At 43.7% G+C, this 20,018-nt stretch overlaps 2 protein-coding genes across 9 annotated transcripts in view; one reads left to right on the top strand and one right to left on the bottom strand.

Moving 5' to 3' along the window:
* Nucleotides 1–4,079, top strand: part of DUSP16 (dual specificity phosphatase 16) — a 65,066-nt gene extending 60,987 nt beyond the window's left edge. For both annotated transcript variants that reach the window (XM_084811360.1, XM_084811361.1), the window contains 2 exons: nt 273–396; nt 1,869–4,079. In XM_084811360.1, the coding sequence (XP_084667486.1) occupies nt 273–396; nt 1,869–3,036 (1,292 nt within the window). In that variant the 3' untranslated portion in view covers nt 3,037–4,079. The remainder of the gene's footprint in view (nt 1–272; nt 397–1,868) is intronic.
* The window catches only part of BORCS5 (BLOC-1 related complex subunit 5), a 78,358-nt gene that overhangs the window by 32,826 nt on the left and 25,514 nt on the right, over nt 1–20,018 (bottom strand). For 4 of the 7 annotated variants that reach the window (XM_084811370.1, XM_084811373.1, XM_084811372.1 and 1 more), the window contains one exon: nt 6,128–10,156. In XM_084811370.1, the coding sequence (XP_084667496.1) occupies nt 9,926–10,156 (231 nt within the window). In that variant the 3' untranslated portion in view covers nt 6,128–9,925. Of the gene's footprint in view, nt 1–6,127; nt 10,157–20,018 lie in introns of those variants that run through there. The other 3 variants (XR_014784519.1, XR_014784518.1, XR_014784520.1) reach the window with 1 other exon arrangement.

Genomic DNA, 20,018 nt, shown 5'->3' with positions numbered 1-20,018 from the left:
AGGCAATGTGGTGGTTTCAGGTTCCACCTGGAGGTGCCCCTAGGGCTGCCGAGAGCAAGAAAGGCAGGAAAGTCCGACCCCCCATTTTTGCAAATGGTAAAAGAGCACGTGTACCTTGTCCAAGATGGAGACATTTCTGAGTAACAGCTGGATTGTATATTTCCAAAAATAGGAGACCGACTGATTTTTGCTTGAGGATCCTTTGAAGACCTTTTGTTTTTAACACCATTCAGAGCACACTGACTGACTTCCTTTTTTTCCCTTGCTCACAGAAAAAGCAAAAGCCTCCAACGCTCGTGTCCTGGTTCACTGTTTAGCTGGAATATCCCGATCTGCCACCATTGCAATTGCATACATAATGAAAAGAATGGATATGTCTTTAGATGAGGCCTACAGGTAAGAAGGAGGGCTCTTTTTCTGGAGGAAATCAGCATGCAGAGCTCATTCCAAGTATGTCCAGCACGGCTTCCGCGTGGCTGGGGCTGGGCCTCTCAGAGGGCAGTCTGCACAGGAACTATTGCAGGAGGTGGGAGAGTGCAGGCGCACCTCTCTTCACCAGACCATGCAGTGTGCACAGCGGTGCATATACAGCACAGAAGTAACTGAACTACTAGCGCTCAGATGAAAAACCTGCTGTGAGTCACAGTTCAAGCTTGTGACATTTTTTAACACACAGTTCTGGGGGAAATGTGCAGGACACTTACTTCCAAAGCAGCTCTCCTCCCTGGGGATGCTACAGTGGTGGATGTGTTCTGATCTATCAAACTTGTGGGCCCTGGCCTGTATGCTGCATCTCCAAGAAAGGGCAGAAAACCGCAGTTATACCACTTGGATGCATAATTTAGCTGTCTGATCATCTTTGCTTTTATGTTTAGAAAAGCAAGATTCTAGTCCTTATTGTTGTTGCATCTTTATAACTGCAATCTATATGGTTGCATAAAGGCATACTGTATCTTTATACATTTGGCAGTGTGTGGGCAAAGTCTGGTGAAATCTCAAGTGTCATATGGGTTCCAGTGGTCAGAGACAGGGCTTCAGTGTTCTACAGTAGTTTCTAGTCCCTTCCTGTCACTGTTAAAAGTAGAGTTAACTGTGCTAAACAGGAAAATGTAGAAAACTTATGCTTCATCATCCTCATCCTGCTGTTGGTTTATGTGAAGCTTCACGCTAACATTAGCAGAAAAGACAGATCCCTGCCCCAAAGAGTTCACAACCTAAATTATTAAAGTGATGGTGAGAGTGACGGACTGGGAGCCGGGAGATCCGGGTTCTAGTCCCCACTTGGCCATGGAAGCTCACTGGGTGACTTTGGGCCAGTCACAGACTCTCAGCCCAACCTACCTCACAGGGTTGTTGTTGTGAGGATACAACGGTGAGGAGGAGGAGAATGTAAGCCGCCTTGAGTTCCTTGCGAGAGGGAGAAAGGCGGGGTATAAATGCAATAAATAAATAAATAAATAAAACAGAGGGGGAGAAACAGAGAGAGAGACCAGGGTAACAGGTCTGATATGTGCACATGCAGTTATATATGCCTAGTAGAGGGTGAAAACTAAGGGGTTAAGCCAAAGGCTTCTTGGAAGAGTTTGATTTTGAGGATTTGAAGGTGGAGGAGAAAAGTGGCATCCCATACTATTCTGGGAGGGAGACCCAGCCCTAAGCGGCAGTAGGGAGAACGAGCAGAGTCGTGTGAGGGAACAGGAGAGGGTGGATTTGCTTAATTTGTAGAATGTGTGTAGTTTTCAGACTGGGTTACTGTGGCCCAGCCTGGGGTGCAATACATGGGGCCTGGCCAGCATCCATATATCGCTTGTATGTAGAATTTAATTCTGAAGTCACAGGCTATCTCACTTTTTTAAACTTCTGTTTAGATTTGTGAAAGAGAAGAGGCCAACCATTTCTCCCAACTTCAACTTCCTCGGCCAACTTCTGGACTTTGAGAAGAAAATAAAGAGCCAGAGTAGACAAACGGGACCCCTTAGCAAACTGAAGCTTCTGCATTTGGAAAAAAGCAGCGACCATGGACTAGGAGGGGGACAGAGCAGCGGCCTCCTCTCATCTTCTCAGCTCTGTGCTGCCTCTGCATCAGAGTCTGTAGAGACTCCAGTGGAGTCTGGAAACTCGCCAACTTCCTCTTTGCTATCATTCGAGGACAGTCCCTTGGTACAAGGCCTAATTGGGCTAAATGTGTCCTCAGACAAAGTCGAAGACAATAACAGGCTAAAGCGGTCATTTTCCTTGGATATCAAATCTGTATCATGCGTGGCAAGCAGTAACTGTGTTACGGCTTCAGGACAGGGATATCCCTCCTTGGAGGACACATTAGAATATTACAAGCATTCAGCCACCTTGGAAGGAGGAAGCAAATTATGCCAGTTCTCTCCTGTTCAGGAGGTTTCGGAACAGACGCCTGAGAGTAGCCCAGATAAAGAGGAAGCAAAGCTTCCCGAGAAACCCCAGAATGCCTGGCAGCTGGACAGCCAGAGCAAATGGCAGCACTTGGGGCGAACTGCTCGTGCCACCCAGAGGTCGCTCTTGTACCCACTGCACCGAAGTGGCAGCGTGGAAGACAATTACAGGACAAACTTCCTCTTTGGCCTTTCCACCAGCCAGCAGCATTTGGCCAAGTCTGCTGCTGGGCTGGGCCTGAAGGGCTGGCATTCGGACATCTTAGCCCCTCAAGCGTCTACAACATCTCTGACCAACAGCTGGTATTTTGCTACAGACACCTCTCACTTTTATTCTGCTTCTGCTGTATACGGGAGCAGCACATCCTACTCCGCCTATAGCTGCAGCCAGCTGCCCACAGGATGTGAGCAAGCCCATGCAGTGCGCAGGAGAGAGAAGCATGGCGACCGGGGAGACTCCCGGCGGAGTTGGCACGAGGAGAGCTCCTTTGAGAAGCAGTTCAAGCGGAGAAGCTGCCAGATGGAATTTGGAGAAAGTTTAATGTCGGAGAATAGGTCCCGAGAGGAACTTGGGAAAGTGGGCAGCCAATCTAGCTTTTCAGGCAGCATGGAGATTATTGAAGTATCTTGAACCTCTGTTCCGTGATTTTACATCCTCCCCTCCTGTATAAAGGAATTCCCTGTAAATCTGAAATTGCAAGAGAATGCAAGATGTGGCGCTTCAGTGTGAAGATTATATATATATATATATATATATATATATATATAGTGTGTGTGTGTGTATTAAAAAAGAGAAATTTAATATGTGCAGTGGGCAATCAGCTATTTTCTCCCCTTGCCTGTTCTCACCACCTTAAGGTAGAAAGGGCAGCTATTTCATAAGTTTTGATTTCCCAGTGAAGCAGTTATAGGCAAAGAATTGCACATCCTTACTGTATTTAAGGAATCTTTGTAAGCTAGACAAATTCATTTGGTTCTATTGAAAATTATATTTAAAGCTCAACTGCACACCTGGTGCTATCCACCAATATCTTCAGCAATGCAGCTGGACCTGAGAATCAGCCAGACTTTGAGGTGTATGTTCGCAAGGTGAGAATGTACAAACACTCATACTGCTCGTTGCTAGTAAAGCTGGGCTGAAAACCAGTATATCATTAATCTGGATAGGCTGAATGCCAACTTTATGGGTTGATTTTAGATTGCTCAAAATGAGAAGCTTGGACAGGTTTTTCTGACTGTTTTGTTCAGTCGTTCAGTCGTGTCCGACTCTTTGTGACCCCATGGACCATAGCACGCCAGGCCTTCCTGTCCTGCGCTCTCTCCCGGAGTGTGCTCAAGTTCATATTCATTGCATCGGTGATGCTATCTAGCCACCTCATCCTCTGCCGTCACCTTCTCCTTTTGCCTTTAATCTTTCCCAGCATCAGGGTCTTTTCCAGGAAGTTTTCACATTAGGTGGCCAAAATATTTGAGCTTCAGCTTCAGTATCTGTCCTTCCAATGAGCAGTCAGGGTTGATTTCCTTCTGACTACTTGTCTGTTAATGAGTAGATGATGAGTGATCCTAGTTTAAAGAATAGATAGACTTCAAGGTGTCTATACATGCGTACATACTCTCTGCTTGGCATCAAGGATGGCATTAAATGTTTATGGGCTCCAGTAGGCCTGCATCAGAGTCTCGGAGTGTGTGCTATGTGAGCGACTGATGGGTCTTGAAAAATTAAGCCACCCTCTTCAGTTCCCACTAGCACCACAACATAGAGGTGGTGACATTAGTCTAAGGAAGAGAGGACACAACAGGATGCCTGACAAAAGCATCACCATTGTCCAGAAAGCACAGTCTGATCCCTGACTGACTGAGCAAGGAGAAAGGCAGGATGGTGGAAGACAATACTAACCGGCCTAGCCTACATATGCAATGAGGATCCCTGCCTATTCTTGAAGATGGTTGTGGAAATGTATCTATCTGAGCAAGGAGGGTGTGCTCCAAAGTCTAACCCCCCCCCCCAAAAAAAACTGTGCTGTTAGGGTTCAAGCACTGAATAAGGCAGCAGGAACATGCAATTGTAGGTAGGTGTGTGAGATTTTAGGACAGTGAAAAGTTGGTTGATGCAGGCCCATAAGAGAACTAAAGGCTGCAAGAGCATTTGGGGCAATGCAGGGCTTTGTGTGTGCGCACGGGGTGGGGGTGGAGGCAAGAAAAGGGAGTAAAGGGATGAGAGATTGGCTGATGTGTCCTTCAGCTTCCCCCCAGAATTTAGCAGCATTGCCTTCAGTAGTTTCTTTTTCCTCTGGAGAGGTGGCATGGGTGTCTCACACACTGCTCTCATTCTTCTAGAAGAGACAACCCTATTCTTTCTGCCCTCAAAGCGTGTTTAGTTTTAACTCAAGGTCCAAGGGGAGAGATCGCTACCTTACTCTCATGTCATGTACTCTGATTTCAGATGAGAAACTGAGTATGTTTGATAGCCAAATTCTGGTCTCACTGAAGTTCAAAAAATAAAGTGTAAATACACAAAGTACTAGTGTTCAAATGGTTAAACAGATACAGTTGTGAAAGGTAGATGTGCATTTAAATAACCACAGAAGCAGGGCCCCAATTCCCCTGCATCACTGCTTCCATTTATAATGCAACATTTTAAACACCCCATTCACTACTGATATTGCCATATATTTATTTTGTCAAATAAACACAGGTGTTTTTTGTACTCCAGTTCAAAACAAAACACAAACTGGCTGGTTGCAGAAAAGGGAGGGTGAGAAGAGCCTATGGCATATTCCTGACCATGTGACAAAGATTTGGGGGAAGTGGAAGAAAAAGAAACTTGATGGTAATAATTTGTCACTAGAGCAAAACTATCAGGAGTTTGCAGCACAACCACATTGAGTTGGTGACAGTACCAACCCCAGTTTGTGTGCTTGTGTTAGACTCAAATGCCCTTGAAGGTATCTCACCTTTAACCTCATTAAGACCTAATTTCATATACGGTGTAGTTTGTGTTTCTTTGCGTACGGATCGAACATGAGTAACATTCTGATCAAAAAACTGCATGGGCAATAGTGGATTATATGGGGACTAACCATATCACTATTAGACCTCCCTGGAGGGAGTGAAAGCTGGTATAAGCCAAGACTGAAGAAGCTCCTAGTTCAAATGTTACCACCATGAACTCACTAAGATGAGTTGCTATCTCAGCCTTAGCACCCAACCGCAATATGTTACCAGCCTGCCTTCCAAGGACTCACTCCTTATAGTCCTATGCTATCTACCTGTCCCTTGTGATTCCTTCATCACTGAAGCATGAAGCCGAGCCATGAAAAAGTAATGCCTAGACCACACCTAAGGTTAATTGGTTTTTGGTTTTTTGCCCTGTTTGAATTGGTGGATAGTCCAACCTCCAGATTGCCGTTCCTTTTTGAGAGACCTGCAGTACTAACCAATATTAACTGCAGCATTAATACCATTTACTGAGTCAAGTATTATTGGACAAAGTCCAGCCCACTAAGGAACATGGCCTCCCAGTTCTCAAGCCAGAGGCAAGTGCGATGTGAGAAAAGACACTGGGGTGGGGTGGTAAGAGGACTTCAGTGCCGTCTGCTTTGAGAAGTCCAGGTGGGCGGCTTTCAGCTGCTGGCAGAACACCTGGCCCCAGCCTGGAGTGTTTCTAAAAATATAAATTATATTCCCTTTCAGCACTAGATACAGGCAGCCCAGAAGAGAGCTGGCATGTTATATGTCCTTTATTAATAACAGACGCAAAATCAAAATAAATATTTCAAGCAGAGATTATACACTGTTTGAGAGAAGTGTCTATAGCACACAATAATGTAATTCAATGCAAGACTCATCAAATTGGTGAAAGCTGCTTTTCAGCAACGCAAAATATACACCCAACGTACCTTGCATAAAGCTTTGAATAAACTGCTCAACCACCACCAATTCCCTGTTCCCCTTCTATCATTTGCAACAGCCAAGAACATAACACATATTTAGCTCTCAAACTTGTACCTTCAGGGACTGCTTAAAACATTGACCACTCCTGAGGAACTCCTGCAGATCCGCTGTGGGATCCCTGAAAATCCTGGGGCATGTTCCAGAGTGCAGCAGGTTCTCATACTATATTGGATGGGGCTACTGGAATCAGAATTGTCCTGTGGCAATGGAGATTATAACCTAGGATCCCAAACTTCACTATAGCTGCGCACGGTAGGACTAGCCAAACCGTTTCTTCATTAGAGGCTTCTTAGAGATTTGTCAAAAACCCTCCACGTTCCATGCAACACACTTTATAAACCGCTGCTTTAGGTAATGTAGGCAGTGGACTCGCTTGCATCCAGAGGTGCTCACTGGGTTCCCAATCAAGTATGTGATGTGCACATAGCAGCTGCCTCTGCATCTCTCTGTCTCAGGATGGATGTGTCTACTTTGTTGGGACAAAGTTACCCACCTACCTGCCCTCTTAGGAGAACCTAATGGTCTTGAAACCATGCCTAGTTCTTTCTGCACTTGGAGAGAGGAATCCAGTCTTATACGTCTGTGCATGTTGTATTTGTTTTTAGTCACAAAGCTACTTGAGAAGATCATCCCCTGAAGTAGTCTTTTTCCCCACACTAAGCAAGTCCAGGGTTCCGACATGAAGATCTTCAAACAGCAAGGCTTACCCTAGGCCAGGGGTGGGGAAAGTGTAGCCCTCCAGATGTGGCCAGTTCAACATCTTGAGGGCCATATGTTCCCCATTCCTGGCCTAGACTCAAAAGTTACTTCTTTGTGGCAGGATTCTACACCCCAGAGGAGTGTGCAAACATTTCACCCAGTGGCGGGGCTGATACCATGGGTCTTTCCTCCCTGATGGGCACTGTGCCTGAAGAGAGGTGTTAGTCATGTGTATCAGACCCACACAGTTGCCTCCACCCATGTGTTAATAGGAGTATTTTGCACACTCTTGGCCAGAAATGAGCGGACGCCTCTGAGAAATCATCTCTGAGTGGGCATATAACAAAAGGCCTCAAACATTTAGGTATCTACAGTACCAAGAGCCATAAGGGACAGTCTTTGCCAATCACTTGTTCATTATCTGCCAATTAATTCCCTTCCTTTTCTACTGAGAATCTGTTCTCCAGTGGCAACCCCCAAATTAAATCCTACCACAGAGAAGAGTACCACATTTCTTCTTTTTCCATTCCACTCTTAGATTATTTTCTCAAACGACATAAAGGTAGGTATATAAATGCCACTTTCCATGTTTTTCTTCCAAAACTTAGAGATAAGACTCTTCCCACTTTGTGGTGTGCCAGTATCAATATGGATAATCTGACAGTCTAAGGATTCCTCAGGCCCAGCCAGCAGAGACAAGGACACAGCAAAAACAGGACACAGGTTCCTCCTGTGGAGTAAGCAGCTGAATACCAACTCTAGAACACAGCAGGCCTTTTTCACACCAGGGCAACACACACAGGCTTGGACAAAAATTGGATGTTTTACATAAGGAAAAAAGTGGGGAGAGTCCAGTTCTGTATTTGTGGCACGTGTCACTAGCACTTCTGTGACTAAGGTATGTTGGCTTTAAATATGGGAGCAATTCTTGCTATAGCCTCCAGAGCCCACACCCTTTTACTTCAACTGCTAGGAATAGCAGAGCTCCAAAATGGCACTGAAGTTAGAGTGGGAGAAGTTCAAAGTAACCAGGCTCTGCCCTGGACAGAGAATACAAAGCAGCCATCTTTGGAGAGGTATGCCAAATCCAATTGCAAATGGCTGATGGCATTTTCATGGCACAGCTCCAAATTGCCTTAGGAATACAGCATATGAGCTCACCTTTCCCTGGCTTGGCAGCTTTTCCAGCTTTCTTTAGACATGGACTAAACATGGCCTCTATTCCTGATAAAACAGGGAATTAGTTGCCTCATCAGTCCTGGTAGGAATCATTTGACAAAGCAAATCAATATAAAAGGGGAGAGTAGCAATTGTTTCATTCAGATGATCTCTGAGGAAAGAGGCTGCAAGAAAAAAAGAGATGCCAGTCCAACCTATCATTTCTACATGGAAGGCCCTGGCTCTGGGACCTGCACAGTTGTGACAGGGTGCAATCCTATGCGTGTTTAGGACAAAAAAAAGGCCTATAACTGGATAGCTGGCTGGGGAATGCTGGGAGTTGTAGGCCTTTTCTCTGTCTAAACATGCATAGGATTGCACCCTTAACTGCTCAAGCAGTTACTCATTTAACAACCCTATAAATAAGAAGCCAATGTTAAAACACGCACAAACCTCGAAGAGGGAAAGATCAACTAGACATCAAAAAGGAAACTCACCACAAAAGCCACATTACATTAAGCTCGGTGGGTTTAATAAGCCTGTTTCTGGCTTTATACGCTCGGTTATAAACAAACAAAAAAGTATACACAGTTCCAAAGCTAGGGAATACTATAACAACTAGCTATCGCTAAGATAAACTGAAAGGATCTATAGGAACAGAAGACTTTTTCATTTTCTCCCCTAAAAGAACCAGACTGTCCACATCTAAGACAGTTAGTCCAATACATAGTTCTATGCAGACACAAGCTAGCTGAACTAAAAAAAAACACAAGGGGTATTAAGAGAACAGTGGTTTTCAAACTGTCTTGTGAGGAACAGTATTATGGGTTCTTAGAAACTTATCAGGAGTTCCTCAATAAGGTGGTCAATAATGCCAAACAAGATTCCCAGACAGCTAGCTTGTCCATTATTACCAATCTTCCTTTGGAACAGTGCATGGCCAGAGAACGCTGGATGTGCACTCCATTTACAAGGGAGGCGATGCTGAGGCCTGGCCCATATTCTGTTTTAAAACCTGTTGTCAGTGAAGCTGTTTCACACCCATTTGTCTAGTAAGGAACCCTTATGTATTAACTGTAGAATCCACATGTGTGGATTCTGGGACATCCTCAGTCTGCCGGGTGCCAGCTAGGCTTGTTCGGTCTAGTAATCATTTTGATCCAAGTGGTGAGAGCTAACCTTACAGTGTCGTTAACAATTCATAGAAGCTCGCACTGCAGGGGAAGACTGGCGAGGGTGGTGATGCTCTAGCAGGCAGTTTGTCTGCTGTAAACAATTTTCTCATAGAGGAACCCAGGATTCCTAGAAATGCAATTGGAAAACCACTGCCTTAGAACATGCCCCAGAATCCTTTGCAACTTGAAGAGGTCTGAGGCAGGCACCTCAGCAAACAAATCCATGTGGAAAGGGTTCCCTGAAGGCAACAGTTTAAAACCACTGTAGCAGTGGAGTGTTGCAAAGACAGAAGTCTGAACCTTGTTGAAGCAACATTTTGCTGGGTGGGGACAGTGGTGGTAACTAGACAGAAGCAGAAAACATTTAAAAAAATGCTCCCAAGTTGTGCTTTATTCCAAGCTACTGGGTTTTAAATTAGAGTCTACCACAAGTACTACCTCTCTTCTACTCACTCTGGATAGTGCAGTATGTTCCAGGGATATTCCTTATCAAGTAGAGTCCATGGAAAGATGAGTGAAGGCTGCAACGGAGAACTATAACTTGAGCTCCCTGTCAGGTTTCATACTAAAAGGCTCCAGTCTCTCACTCTCTGGCAGCAGGCTATTCAGCCTCTCCATCAGGGGAATGGTCAAGTCAATGCCCATCTGGATGCGTCGGAGGATGGTAGACATCTCATTGACCTTCTGGATTTGCTCAGCATACTTGGCATATCTCTTCTGGCGCTCCTGCATTAAACTGTAAAGTGTTTCTACTGAAAGATCCATCTGTTCACAAAAACAGGAGAAAGAGCATGATCACGTTAAAGGTCACCTTTCAGAAGAGCAAGGGACGGTTGCAAGAGACCACTGCAGCAATCACCATCATCAACAGATCTACCATTTTTCCTTCTCTGTCCTTGTGCCTTGCATCTCTCTCTCTCTCTCTCTCTCTGAAGACCTACGTGACATCTCCTCTTCCCCTTCAAATACCTCCTCAAAGCCCACCTCTTCCATGGAACATCTGGCTTAGCCCCCAGACAACAACTCATTTTTAACTCATTTTAATTTACATGAAAATTTGCAAAAAATGGTGGTGGTGGAAGCAACATTGGTTCTACCCACTGGCTCACTCCCACTTAGGAAAAAAGGAATGGAGGAAACCTCCACATAGACAAGAATTTGTTTTATTGAACCCAACGTGTTTCAAAACAACTTCTTCCTCAGGGGCATTCTTGAACTACCTTCCTATCCTAGTCTTTTACACTGTTGAAAAATATTTTTTCTCTCCTTCAGTACCTGGAGATTTCCCTCCTCCTCCCTCCTGCAATTGGTGCCTTCCTGCTTGTTCTTTCTTCTTCTCCATCGTCTTCTCATTCCCACCCAGGGCCAACACGCAGCAAGGAGCATCCAGCTCCCTCCCACCTCATGCACGGGTTGCCCGCACTCCCCTAGCTCTCAGTCCTCTCTGTCTACGGACTTTGCTTGTTCGAGGAATTAGGAGGAGCTGAGGAAGATACAGGCAGGAACAATGGCGCGGCCATCCCGCTGGGAGATATTAGCGTGGCCTTCAGCTTGCACTGGACAAAGTGGCAGAGGCACACAAGCAGTAAGATCAGCCCTTGGAGAACGGCCAGAGGGGGAGGCCAGACTGAGCTTCTAGGCTGCCAGTAGCCTGCTTACCCCCAGTTTAACCCCTTAATCCTCATTCCTAGCTGCAACAAAGCTTAAGTACATGTAACTCTTCACAGTCATCCACAGCTACTCTTGTCTTCCCCCTTCTCCTCTTTCTGAGGTCCAAATCAGATGTGACATTATTCACATCTTTAGCTCTGATGTGCTTGCTTTTTAAAGAAGTAAATATCTGGCCCGGGGGGCAGGGGGAGAGACAAGGTGGATCACAACCATGGTGTGGGGAGGGGGCAATAAGGGGTTTTAAGCTTTGGTCACACCACAGCCTCAATCAGAACTCTCCCACCATGCACCATGCTATTCATAATGGAGGAAAGCGCCAAATGGTGACAATCTGAGCTTTCCTCTCACTGTGAATAGCAGGCACAAGGGAAAGTATTACTTTTTTTAAAAAAGGCAAGTACATTAGAGCTAAAGTTGTGAACATCACATATAGTAGGGCACTCCGTTTATTACCTTTGCCTTTTCCTCCCTTCACTCTAAACTCTGGGGGCAGAGACCTTTCCTTCCCCCCACTTTTTTTGGCTCTTGAATGCACTGTATTATAACAACAACAACAATAGGAGAGAGAAAAAAGTTTATGTGGTAACATTGGCTAATCATAAAAAACTTTTCCGGTCGTATCCCCACAGAACCACTTCCATACTTGTGCCTTAAAATATACAATGACATAATGCAGGGAGGGTTAGTCCTACACCAAACTTTCAGGCACTGATCTTGTAAAACAATCACCTCCTCAAGGAAAACCATGTCTTGTTTTAACCTTCAAAGGGGGGGATGCATTTTTGTTAACACTCAGTTGGGATGAATCTCTAAACAGTACCCCAAAGATTGAGACAAAAGTATTCTAACGAACACAGACAGTGTGGTTCCAAAGGAAGTTTAAAATCTCAAAGTGCACACGTGTAACTTACGAAACCATAACCTTGCTAAGAATATTGGCTCATGTTTCTTAAACTTCCGGGAACTTTTTCTCCAAATTAACATTTGAGATACACACACCAGAAAAGGCTTACTTTTAGAGTGCAACATTTCTCCATATGAGCCACTGTTTTGAGCATGGCTCTAGACTAAGAGGCAGCAAGCCCAGAACTTTAACTCGAGTAGAGATGTAACTGGAAGACCCCCCTGAGCACAGGTAATTTTGTTGTGTCTTGATATCAGGAATGATTTAATGGCACCCAATTATGAAATGCGGCTGGAATGACCCAACTGTAGCGGAAGCTTGTTTGAACGAAGCAAGTCCAGAGCAGACAATCATGCTAAGATGCAGTGCGCAGTCCCTCTGCAAACCACACATTAATTTCTTTAATTTAATTAATCTCTTGCAGATCGGGAAGTACTGACAGAAAGCAGGTGCTGTGCGTGTGGTTTATGACATCAAAAAAATACAAAAATCTAAAAGACTAAGTCACATACAAAGCCACATACAATGAGAAAATAGTTACTGTGGTCTACTAATTAATTTAAAAACAATGCAACTAATCCTTATCATTGTCTTTACCTAGACAAAATTTGCAATTGTACATGCTTGCTATGTGAGTTAGTGTTCCAGAATATCACGAATGTCTTGCAGTGCTGCTTATATAAAATGATAGTGTTTGCTGACCCTACCCAATCTGTACTTTCAAAACTATCATCAATTTTAATATAATCATGGCATACCAGATTTTCCCACCTTGGATTCTCCCAATATATAGCTATTAGCACTGGAGTCCCAACCTGAAGTTTACTCACCTAGACCTTATTATCTTTTTCTAGTTAATATCCCAGCAAGTTCAGCAATGCCATCTGTGGTGTTTTGGGAATATAATCTTCTGTAATATCCTCTTCCTTTTCCAACTCCTGAACTCAAAATGTTTGGACCAGTTTACAGTGTTACCAATGTGAACAAATATTGCCTTGGAGTATGGTTTTGTATGACAACTGGTCGAGTTATAGCTCCTTGGTGAAACTTACACAATGGTTCTGCTCTTTTTCCATTTATCTGAACACCACATAGCGGGAGAGGGCACAATATTGCCAGATTAACAACAGCACAAAACAAATTAGCAGTTAATGTACATGAATTCTACACACACATGTATGGCAGGGTATCAAAAAGAGTAATAAGCATGTTCATTACTTTGCTTGCTTTTCTGAATTAACTCTACCAAATCGGGGTCTGTGTGTTTCATTTCATTTTAAAAAGGAACCAGTATGTAACTGCAATAATTATTATTCATTTCATGGTGCCATCAGTGCGCATGGGACCTCATGAAAACTGTTTATCAGCCTTCCCCAATCTGTGCCCTCCAGATGTGTCAGAAGACTGCTGCACATTTAGGATTTATTGCCTCTAAGAATCTCTCCTAAAACATTAAAAACACATGCCAAACAAGCCCAGAATTTCAGCTGTTAGTCATTTATAACAAATTCATGCCTGGCCAAGTTCCTGCTTCCATTATTTAAAATTGTGTCACTCCGCGAACAATCTCTAGCATAAGTCTCTTATTCAAAGTTGGCAGGAATATTCCAAACCCTCTGAAATCATCCATTCCTGAAATGAGCGACCCCCGTGAAAATTCAGCTAGTCTCATGTTTCACGGAGCAGAGAGATCAGGCCTTAAGTGTTCCTCACTTAAGAACTACAAAGAGGCTATATTCCTTTCATGTAGAGTCAACCAAAGTATGCTAGACACTGTTACAGGATTGCATTTCCTCCATCAGATATGTCCCATCCCATTCAGAAGCTCTACAAATAAGATCCGGCAAACAAACAGAGAAGCTTTGACAGTTGCCTCCATTTAAACAGAAGCCTGATGAGGGAAGGGTGCTTCACATGTTCCAGGGGAGTGGCAAGAAAGGAAGTGAAAGCGAAGTTAGTTTCTGCAGTTGGATGTAGCACAAATGCTTATGAAAACCTGCTCATGTCTGTTCATGGGAGCAAAACAATCTACTCACGGGAGCAGTGAGCTCATACAAGCTTGTATGAGCAGCATGCCGTTTTCCAGTTCCCAAAAGAGAAAGACAGCATCTTGTGCAGATGCTACTTCCATGCTGAACAGCTCATTTGCATAGTTCATCACCTGAACCGACCCTGGCATGCGCTTCCCCCACACCTCCGGCGCTAGTGCAAAGGGGCAAGGGGACATGCATGCACCCCTGTGAGAAGATGTGGGGAGAAAACGTGCTTCTTCCTATGAGGAACATTGTGTATATGCACTCTCTAGACAAGACTTCTAAAGTGGAGATTGAAAAGCATTTTTGCTCATTGCCCCATTCATCTCGAAAGTTCTCGAATTCAAGGTCAGCATGTAACCCACAGAGTCTAAGCCTGGTTTGCCATGCTGGAGCTGCAAACATCACTTTCCCCTGTTCTTTCTTGTGGCTTCTTCCCTTTTCACACATGGAACTGTTTTTTAAAAAACAACAACAGCAGAGCGAGACATTCTGCTGGGCATGGAAACCACTCAAGCCTTGTGCAAAAGTTTCCATTAAAAAATAAATAACATCGAGCCTAATAAGCTTTGTATGCTAAGCTTAGCCCTGTAAAGCGCAGCATGGAAAGTGGACAGTAAAGTTCGAAGGGGACTGGTAATGCATTTGTGTGAATGCAGAAACTCCAGGTAGCCATGTTCTATCCCTCAAATTGAAAGGCAGTGGGGAGACGAACGATGAAGCAGCTTTCCCCAACCTGGTGCCCTCCAGATGTTTTGGGCTACAACTTCCAGCATTTCTGGCCGTTGGCCATGCTGGCTGGTGCAAATGGGAATCGAAGTCCAAAACATCTGCAGGCCACCAGGTTGGGGAAGGGCTGCTACGATGCCACGAAGATCCCATGTGCTGATCAATACAGAACAGCTCCGCTCAAAAGTTACCTTCTCTCCATGTTAAGGCAGAGGGTGCCTGTTGGCCAGAGACTCACTTCTTGTCACAGCACTGACTGTTCTCTTCAAAAGGTAGCATCTGAACTTTATTTGCCTGACAATGAAAAATATGCCAGGCAAGCTAGCCAACAGCACACAAAAGGCAGGAGACACACAGCCAGCCAAGAAGCCTTCACCCCGCCGCCTGCCATTGAAGAGACAGAGTAGATTGCAAATACTGTTTTCTTGGAGGGCTACCAAGCAGACTTTTGAAAAACAGATGCCTTTCATCTAGGCTTACTGCCTCCCTTAGCCCAAATCCAACGCCTTCTCTTCCACTCATGTAGTTTGTCTTGGCCACAACATAGTACAAAGACAACACTGTAATGGCGGATTTAGAAGACCAGCTTCTTCCTTCTAAAGAACTATCTGACAGAGCTAGGATCACTTATTATAAGCAGGGCTGTGCACATGCTCTAATTCCACCAGAATACCTCAGTGACCTGGTTCGCATGTACCGGCAGTTGTTTAACCCAGGAATTGCCGACATCTAGAGGGAGGGAGCAAGCGTGCTGCCCCCACATGTTTGCCACTTCTGCTTTCAATTAACAACCCAGAAATGCCCCATTCCTGGGTTGCTCTCGTGACATCTAAACCCAGAAACTCTGGGTTGTTTCAGGTTTAAACAATCCAGAAATAATCCAACAACAAACTATGGGTTAACTCTGGGTTGAAGCTGGTTATTCCCAGTTCCTTACTCCTAGTTCCCCCCATTCCTTATTCAAAAGTTCAAATCAAATCTGTATCAGCAGTCTGCATAAGGACCTGAAATTATATGCCCTTGCACCCCAGACTAAGCTTTGTGCTACCACATATACATTTCCATGACTGAAGACTGTCCTTTTCAAGAGGCACAAGCATTCTCGCTAGACATGTAAAATTTCTGGAAATTTTGAAACCATGGGGGGAAAAACATGTGTGTGTGTGGGGGGGGGGGGGAGGAATGGAAACTGGGAAAAATGGAAAAATAAGCAGTACTTATTTTTTTCACACTCTGACAGATCTAAAGTCACTTAGTCGTTTTAGGACAGCCTTCCCCAACCTGGTGTCCTCCAGATCTTTTTGACTTTTTGAGGTCCCATCTACCTCAAGCAGCATGGCCAATGGTCAGGAATGCTGGGCACTGTAGTCCAAAACATCTGGTGGGCACCAGGTTGAGGAGGGCTGCTTTAGAAACATAAAGCAGCTTTTATGTTCCTAAAGTTATATTATGTGTATCTTTGTTTGCTCCTAAAATTATCAGTATATTTTTAAACGTTTAAAAGTAACCTCAGTTAGTAAATTTGTAATTATTGTCTGAATAAACTATATTTTTAAATTTAATATACTAAACATGATAATTTTATGAGCAAAGCAAGTTATACATAAAAAAAATTAGGTTCCTAGCTTATGTCTGACAAGAGGGAACTTCGGCGAGTAGTACCTGAAACATTTGAATCATCCTAGAAGCCAGAAGAAGCAGGAAGAACTGGAGGCAGAGGAAGACTGGTGTACAGCATCTGTTCCTGTTTGTAAGGAAGTTTAGGGAAATTCCTAAACCTGTTCCTGTTTGTGGGGTGGAGCTTACAGAGATCTAATCTGAAGGAAAAACTATCAAGATTTTATTTAGTTGGGAATGACCTAGCTTAGGAATAGTAAGCAACCAACCTATTATTTGAAGAGTGGCATTTTATTCACTTTTGTAAATAATTTCTGTTGCTGAACATCTTGTTTTTGTTCATTTTGAAAGGTGGTCTCTAGTGGTAGTGTCGATCCCATGCCTACGCCATAGGAACCAGGCCATTGAGTTTCTATTAGGTAGAGAGGTTTATTCTAGTGGCAGCAGTTAAAGGTTGAAGTGGCATTTCCTAGCCATGATGAGAACTTTCTTAAAAATGGTGGCAGTGAGTTCCATGGAACCAAGACTCAAAAGTTGTTGTTGTTTTAAGGAAAATAGGTGGGATAACCCACATGCTGTTCTGTTGCATCTGGTGACAGTGGTGGGATAACCTACGGTGGTTTTTTTTTTTCATTTGTGGATTTTAGATTAGAACTACATTAACTGACTACTACAGCATCTAACCAGAGCAAGCCCAGAAACAGGACTCTGTAGAACAGGGGTCCCCAAACTCTTTGGAGCCGTAAGCACATTTGGGAATTCGAGAAACTGCTGTGGGCACCGCCACAAAATGCCTAATCGGTGGATCGCCACTTTGGTGGCTACCTGTCACATCTATGGATCTTAGGCTGCATCTTATTCAGCAAAACCTTTTCTGTCTATTGGGCACCACAATGTCTTTTTAATAAGGGATTGTCTAATTTGGCTAATTGCTGGTGGTGCAATACACCTCATGCTTCTTTTAAACATATGTTTTGGCCATGTCCAGTAGTTGCTTGTTTTGCTGGGGAGGTTATTACACAGATAAACTTTGTACTGGAACAGTCTTGAATATTTACTGATGTACACACTCCTTTAAATTATTTACCTGCTTCATGGTAATCATCAAATGGTGAGTGTAAATGGATTCTCTGCACCCTTTTGACACTAGAAGACTGATAGTCCAAGACTGGAAAGATAAACACTCACCTCCTATATTGCAATCGATTGAGGACCTTGCAACTCTTTCAATATTTGAACAGGTGGCATATAAACGCCACCTTCAAATCGATATTTATTCGGTATTTGGTCCGCTTTTGTTTAAGCCTATGCATAATTGCTAGAAAGTTATATGCATTTCATACAAATCCATGTGCATATATTAAAAATGGGGAAAAGTAAGTATTTTTTCGGTGCCCCTGGGCACCACAAAGAAACAGTGGAGCAAGGGCATGCATGCACGCTCTGCCCCTAATGTGCACCTGGTGCCTCTTTGGGGGTAGTTAATGTATAATAAACTTCCAATTTCTCTTTATTCCTACCTTTTTTACGTTTATGCAATGTAAACTGGATTCCTTAAATACATTCTTTTAAAAAAAGTCACCATCATGGAATCACAGGGTTGGAAGGGACCTACAAGTCCAACTCCCTGCTCAGTGCAGGAAGCCTGATTCCCAGGCAGTCTCCCATCCAAGTACTAACCAGGGCTGACCCTGCTTAGCTTCTGAGATCGGACGAGATCAGGAGCATCCAGCCCTATCCTGTGCCTGGGGATCCATTTCTACTCTCGCTACTTCTGGGCCCACGCAACTTAAGGGATTCTGAACCATCCCCTAAACAACAAGTTTGGAAGCACCTGCATAATCATAATGCAAGAAGAGAAAATTGGGGAGAGTGTAGAAAGGTATTATACAATGTTCATTTCCTACATCTTAATATTACAGCCTGCAATCTCCCGGTTCCCCTGCTTCTGATGATGACAATACATTAGCCATCCTCAGAAATCCTAGATGCAGACACAGCTGGAGAGCTGTTGTGTGTAATGACAATTTACCATTATGGCAAATTCTGGGCTTATTCCAACACATCACGATGACTAATCGTTCCTTTCCCCAAAGTGCATTATTTTTTATTTTATTTATTTATTGCATTTATATCCCGCCTTCCCCCCGCACAATCTTTTTTATGTAAAAATACATCTTTGAAGACTTTGATTTCTAAAACTCTATCTGACATAGCAGTGTTCTTTATGGGATTGTACTGCTTTCAAATTTAAAAGATGTTTATGTAAATGCATCACATACTATTTATTTTGCAAGGTTTTTGATTCTCTTGATGTTAAGTCGGATTCATCCGTTCAGCTGGCAGGTGTTGCTTTTCCAGCGAGCTCAATGAGCCCATCAGACCAGTTCAGACATGTCAGCTCCTGTTATAAAGAATAAGGTACAGGGGCTGTACGCTATATGCAAGAGTGTGGAAGAGGGGAGGCACAAGCTCTTCCCCTCTTCTACACCCTCCAGTGTGCACCGGCCCCTCTGAGTGAGTGACCTCCGAAATGTGTAATTTTGCCTCCTAAAAAAACAGGGGAGGAAGATCAGATGAACGGAATCTTTGTGCAATTGGTCATCCATGCAGAGGACCCAGTCAACTGCAGCCTGGGTGGTGGAGGAAGTCTCGTGCACAAGGCTCTTTCAGCACAGCCCCCTTTAAATTATTTAATTGATTAGATCTATATATGAATAAACACAGCACCCATCAAAACATACTTTGTGTCACAGTGTGCCTCTAAGAAGATTTCTTTTTTTAACGACACTTATACGCTGCCCTGTAACATAAAGTTCTCTGTGTGGCTTACAGTAAACAAACACAAAAACTATTTAAATACAAAATAGGAAATGGAACTATACAATCAGAAGCAGCATAGAATACGACAACAAAACAAAATTCACAGCACCCCAAAATTAAAACACAGATCTTAAAACTGAGAGCCCAGACAGCATAATTTATTTAAAAGGCTTGGGTGAACAGAAAGGTCTTCACCTGGTGCTGAAAAGTCCACAAGAATGATGCCATGCAAACCTCTTTGGGATGGCCGTTCACTACTGAAAAGGCCCTCACTCTGCTTGTGTTAAAAACAATTAAACTTGTTTTTTTGACAGGCACAGTGGGAAGTAGCACCTTCTAAAACCAATCAAAAGTTTCTAGCTAATTAATCAACTACACAGTGACACTATACTGGCTAGGGATGAAGGGAGGTTGTAGTCCAAACGGATCTGGAGGGTGACAGATTGGGGAAGGTACTTCAACAGTAAACTGTTTCAAATGCATACTGACAAACCCCAACTCAGTAAGGGTTAAAATTGACACGAAGGACAGTAACAACATGAACTATTTTACTGCTAAAGTCCTGTTTGAGAATGTGATCTGGGTTTCTAGAGGTGCTGAAGTAAAATTTTCAGAATTCTTTATTTAGGCTGCTGTCTGACAAACCTAGAAACATGTATTGGGAATGGTGGGTCAGCTGTGCATAGCTAGAAGTTTCATTAGCTGCCCCTGCTGCTAAAGAAGCAACCATTACCTGCAAAACAGTCATAGTATACATGCATGTCACTAAAAGCGTCTCTGGCAAGCTAGACAGTGACCAGTTCGCATGATTACAGTGTCATTAACAAGCCTTAGTGAGCTGCTAACCCCA

The sequence above is a fragment of the Heloderma suspectum genome, chromosome 7, assembly GCF_057233095.1.
Source record: "Heloderma suspectum isolate Gila_16-S chromosome 7, 16-S_ref, whole genome shotgun sequence".
Lineage (NCBI taxonomy): Eukaryota > Metazoa > Chordata > Lepidosauria > Squamata > Helodermatidae > Heloderma > Heloderma suspectum.
This window is presented reverse-complemented; position numbering and strand designations above follow the sequence as displayed.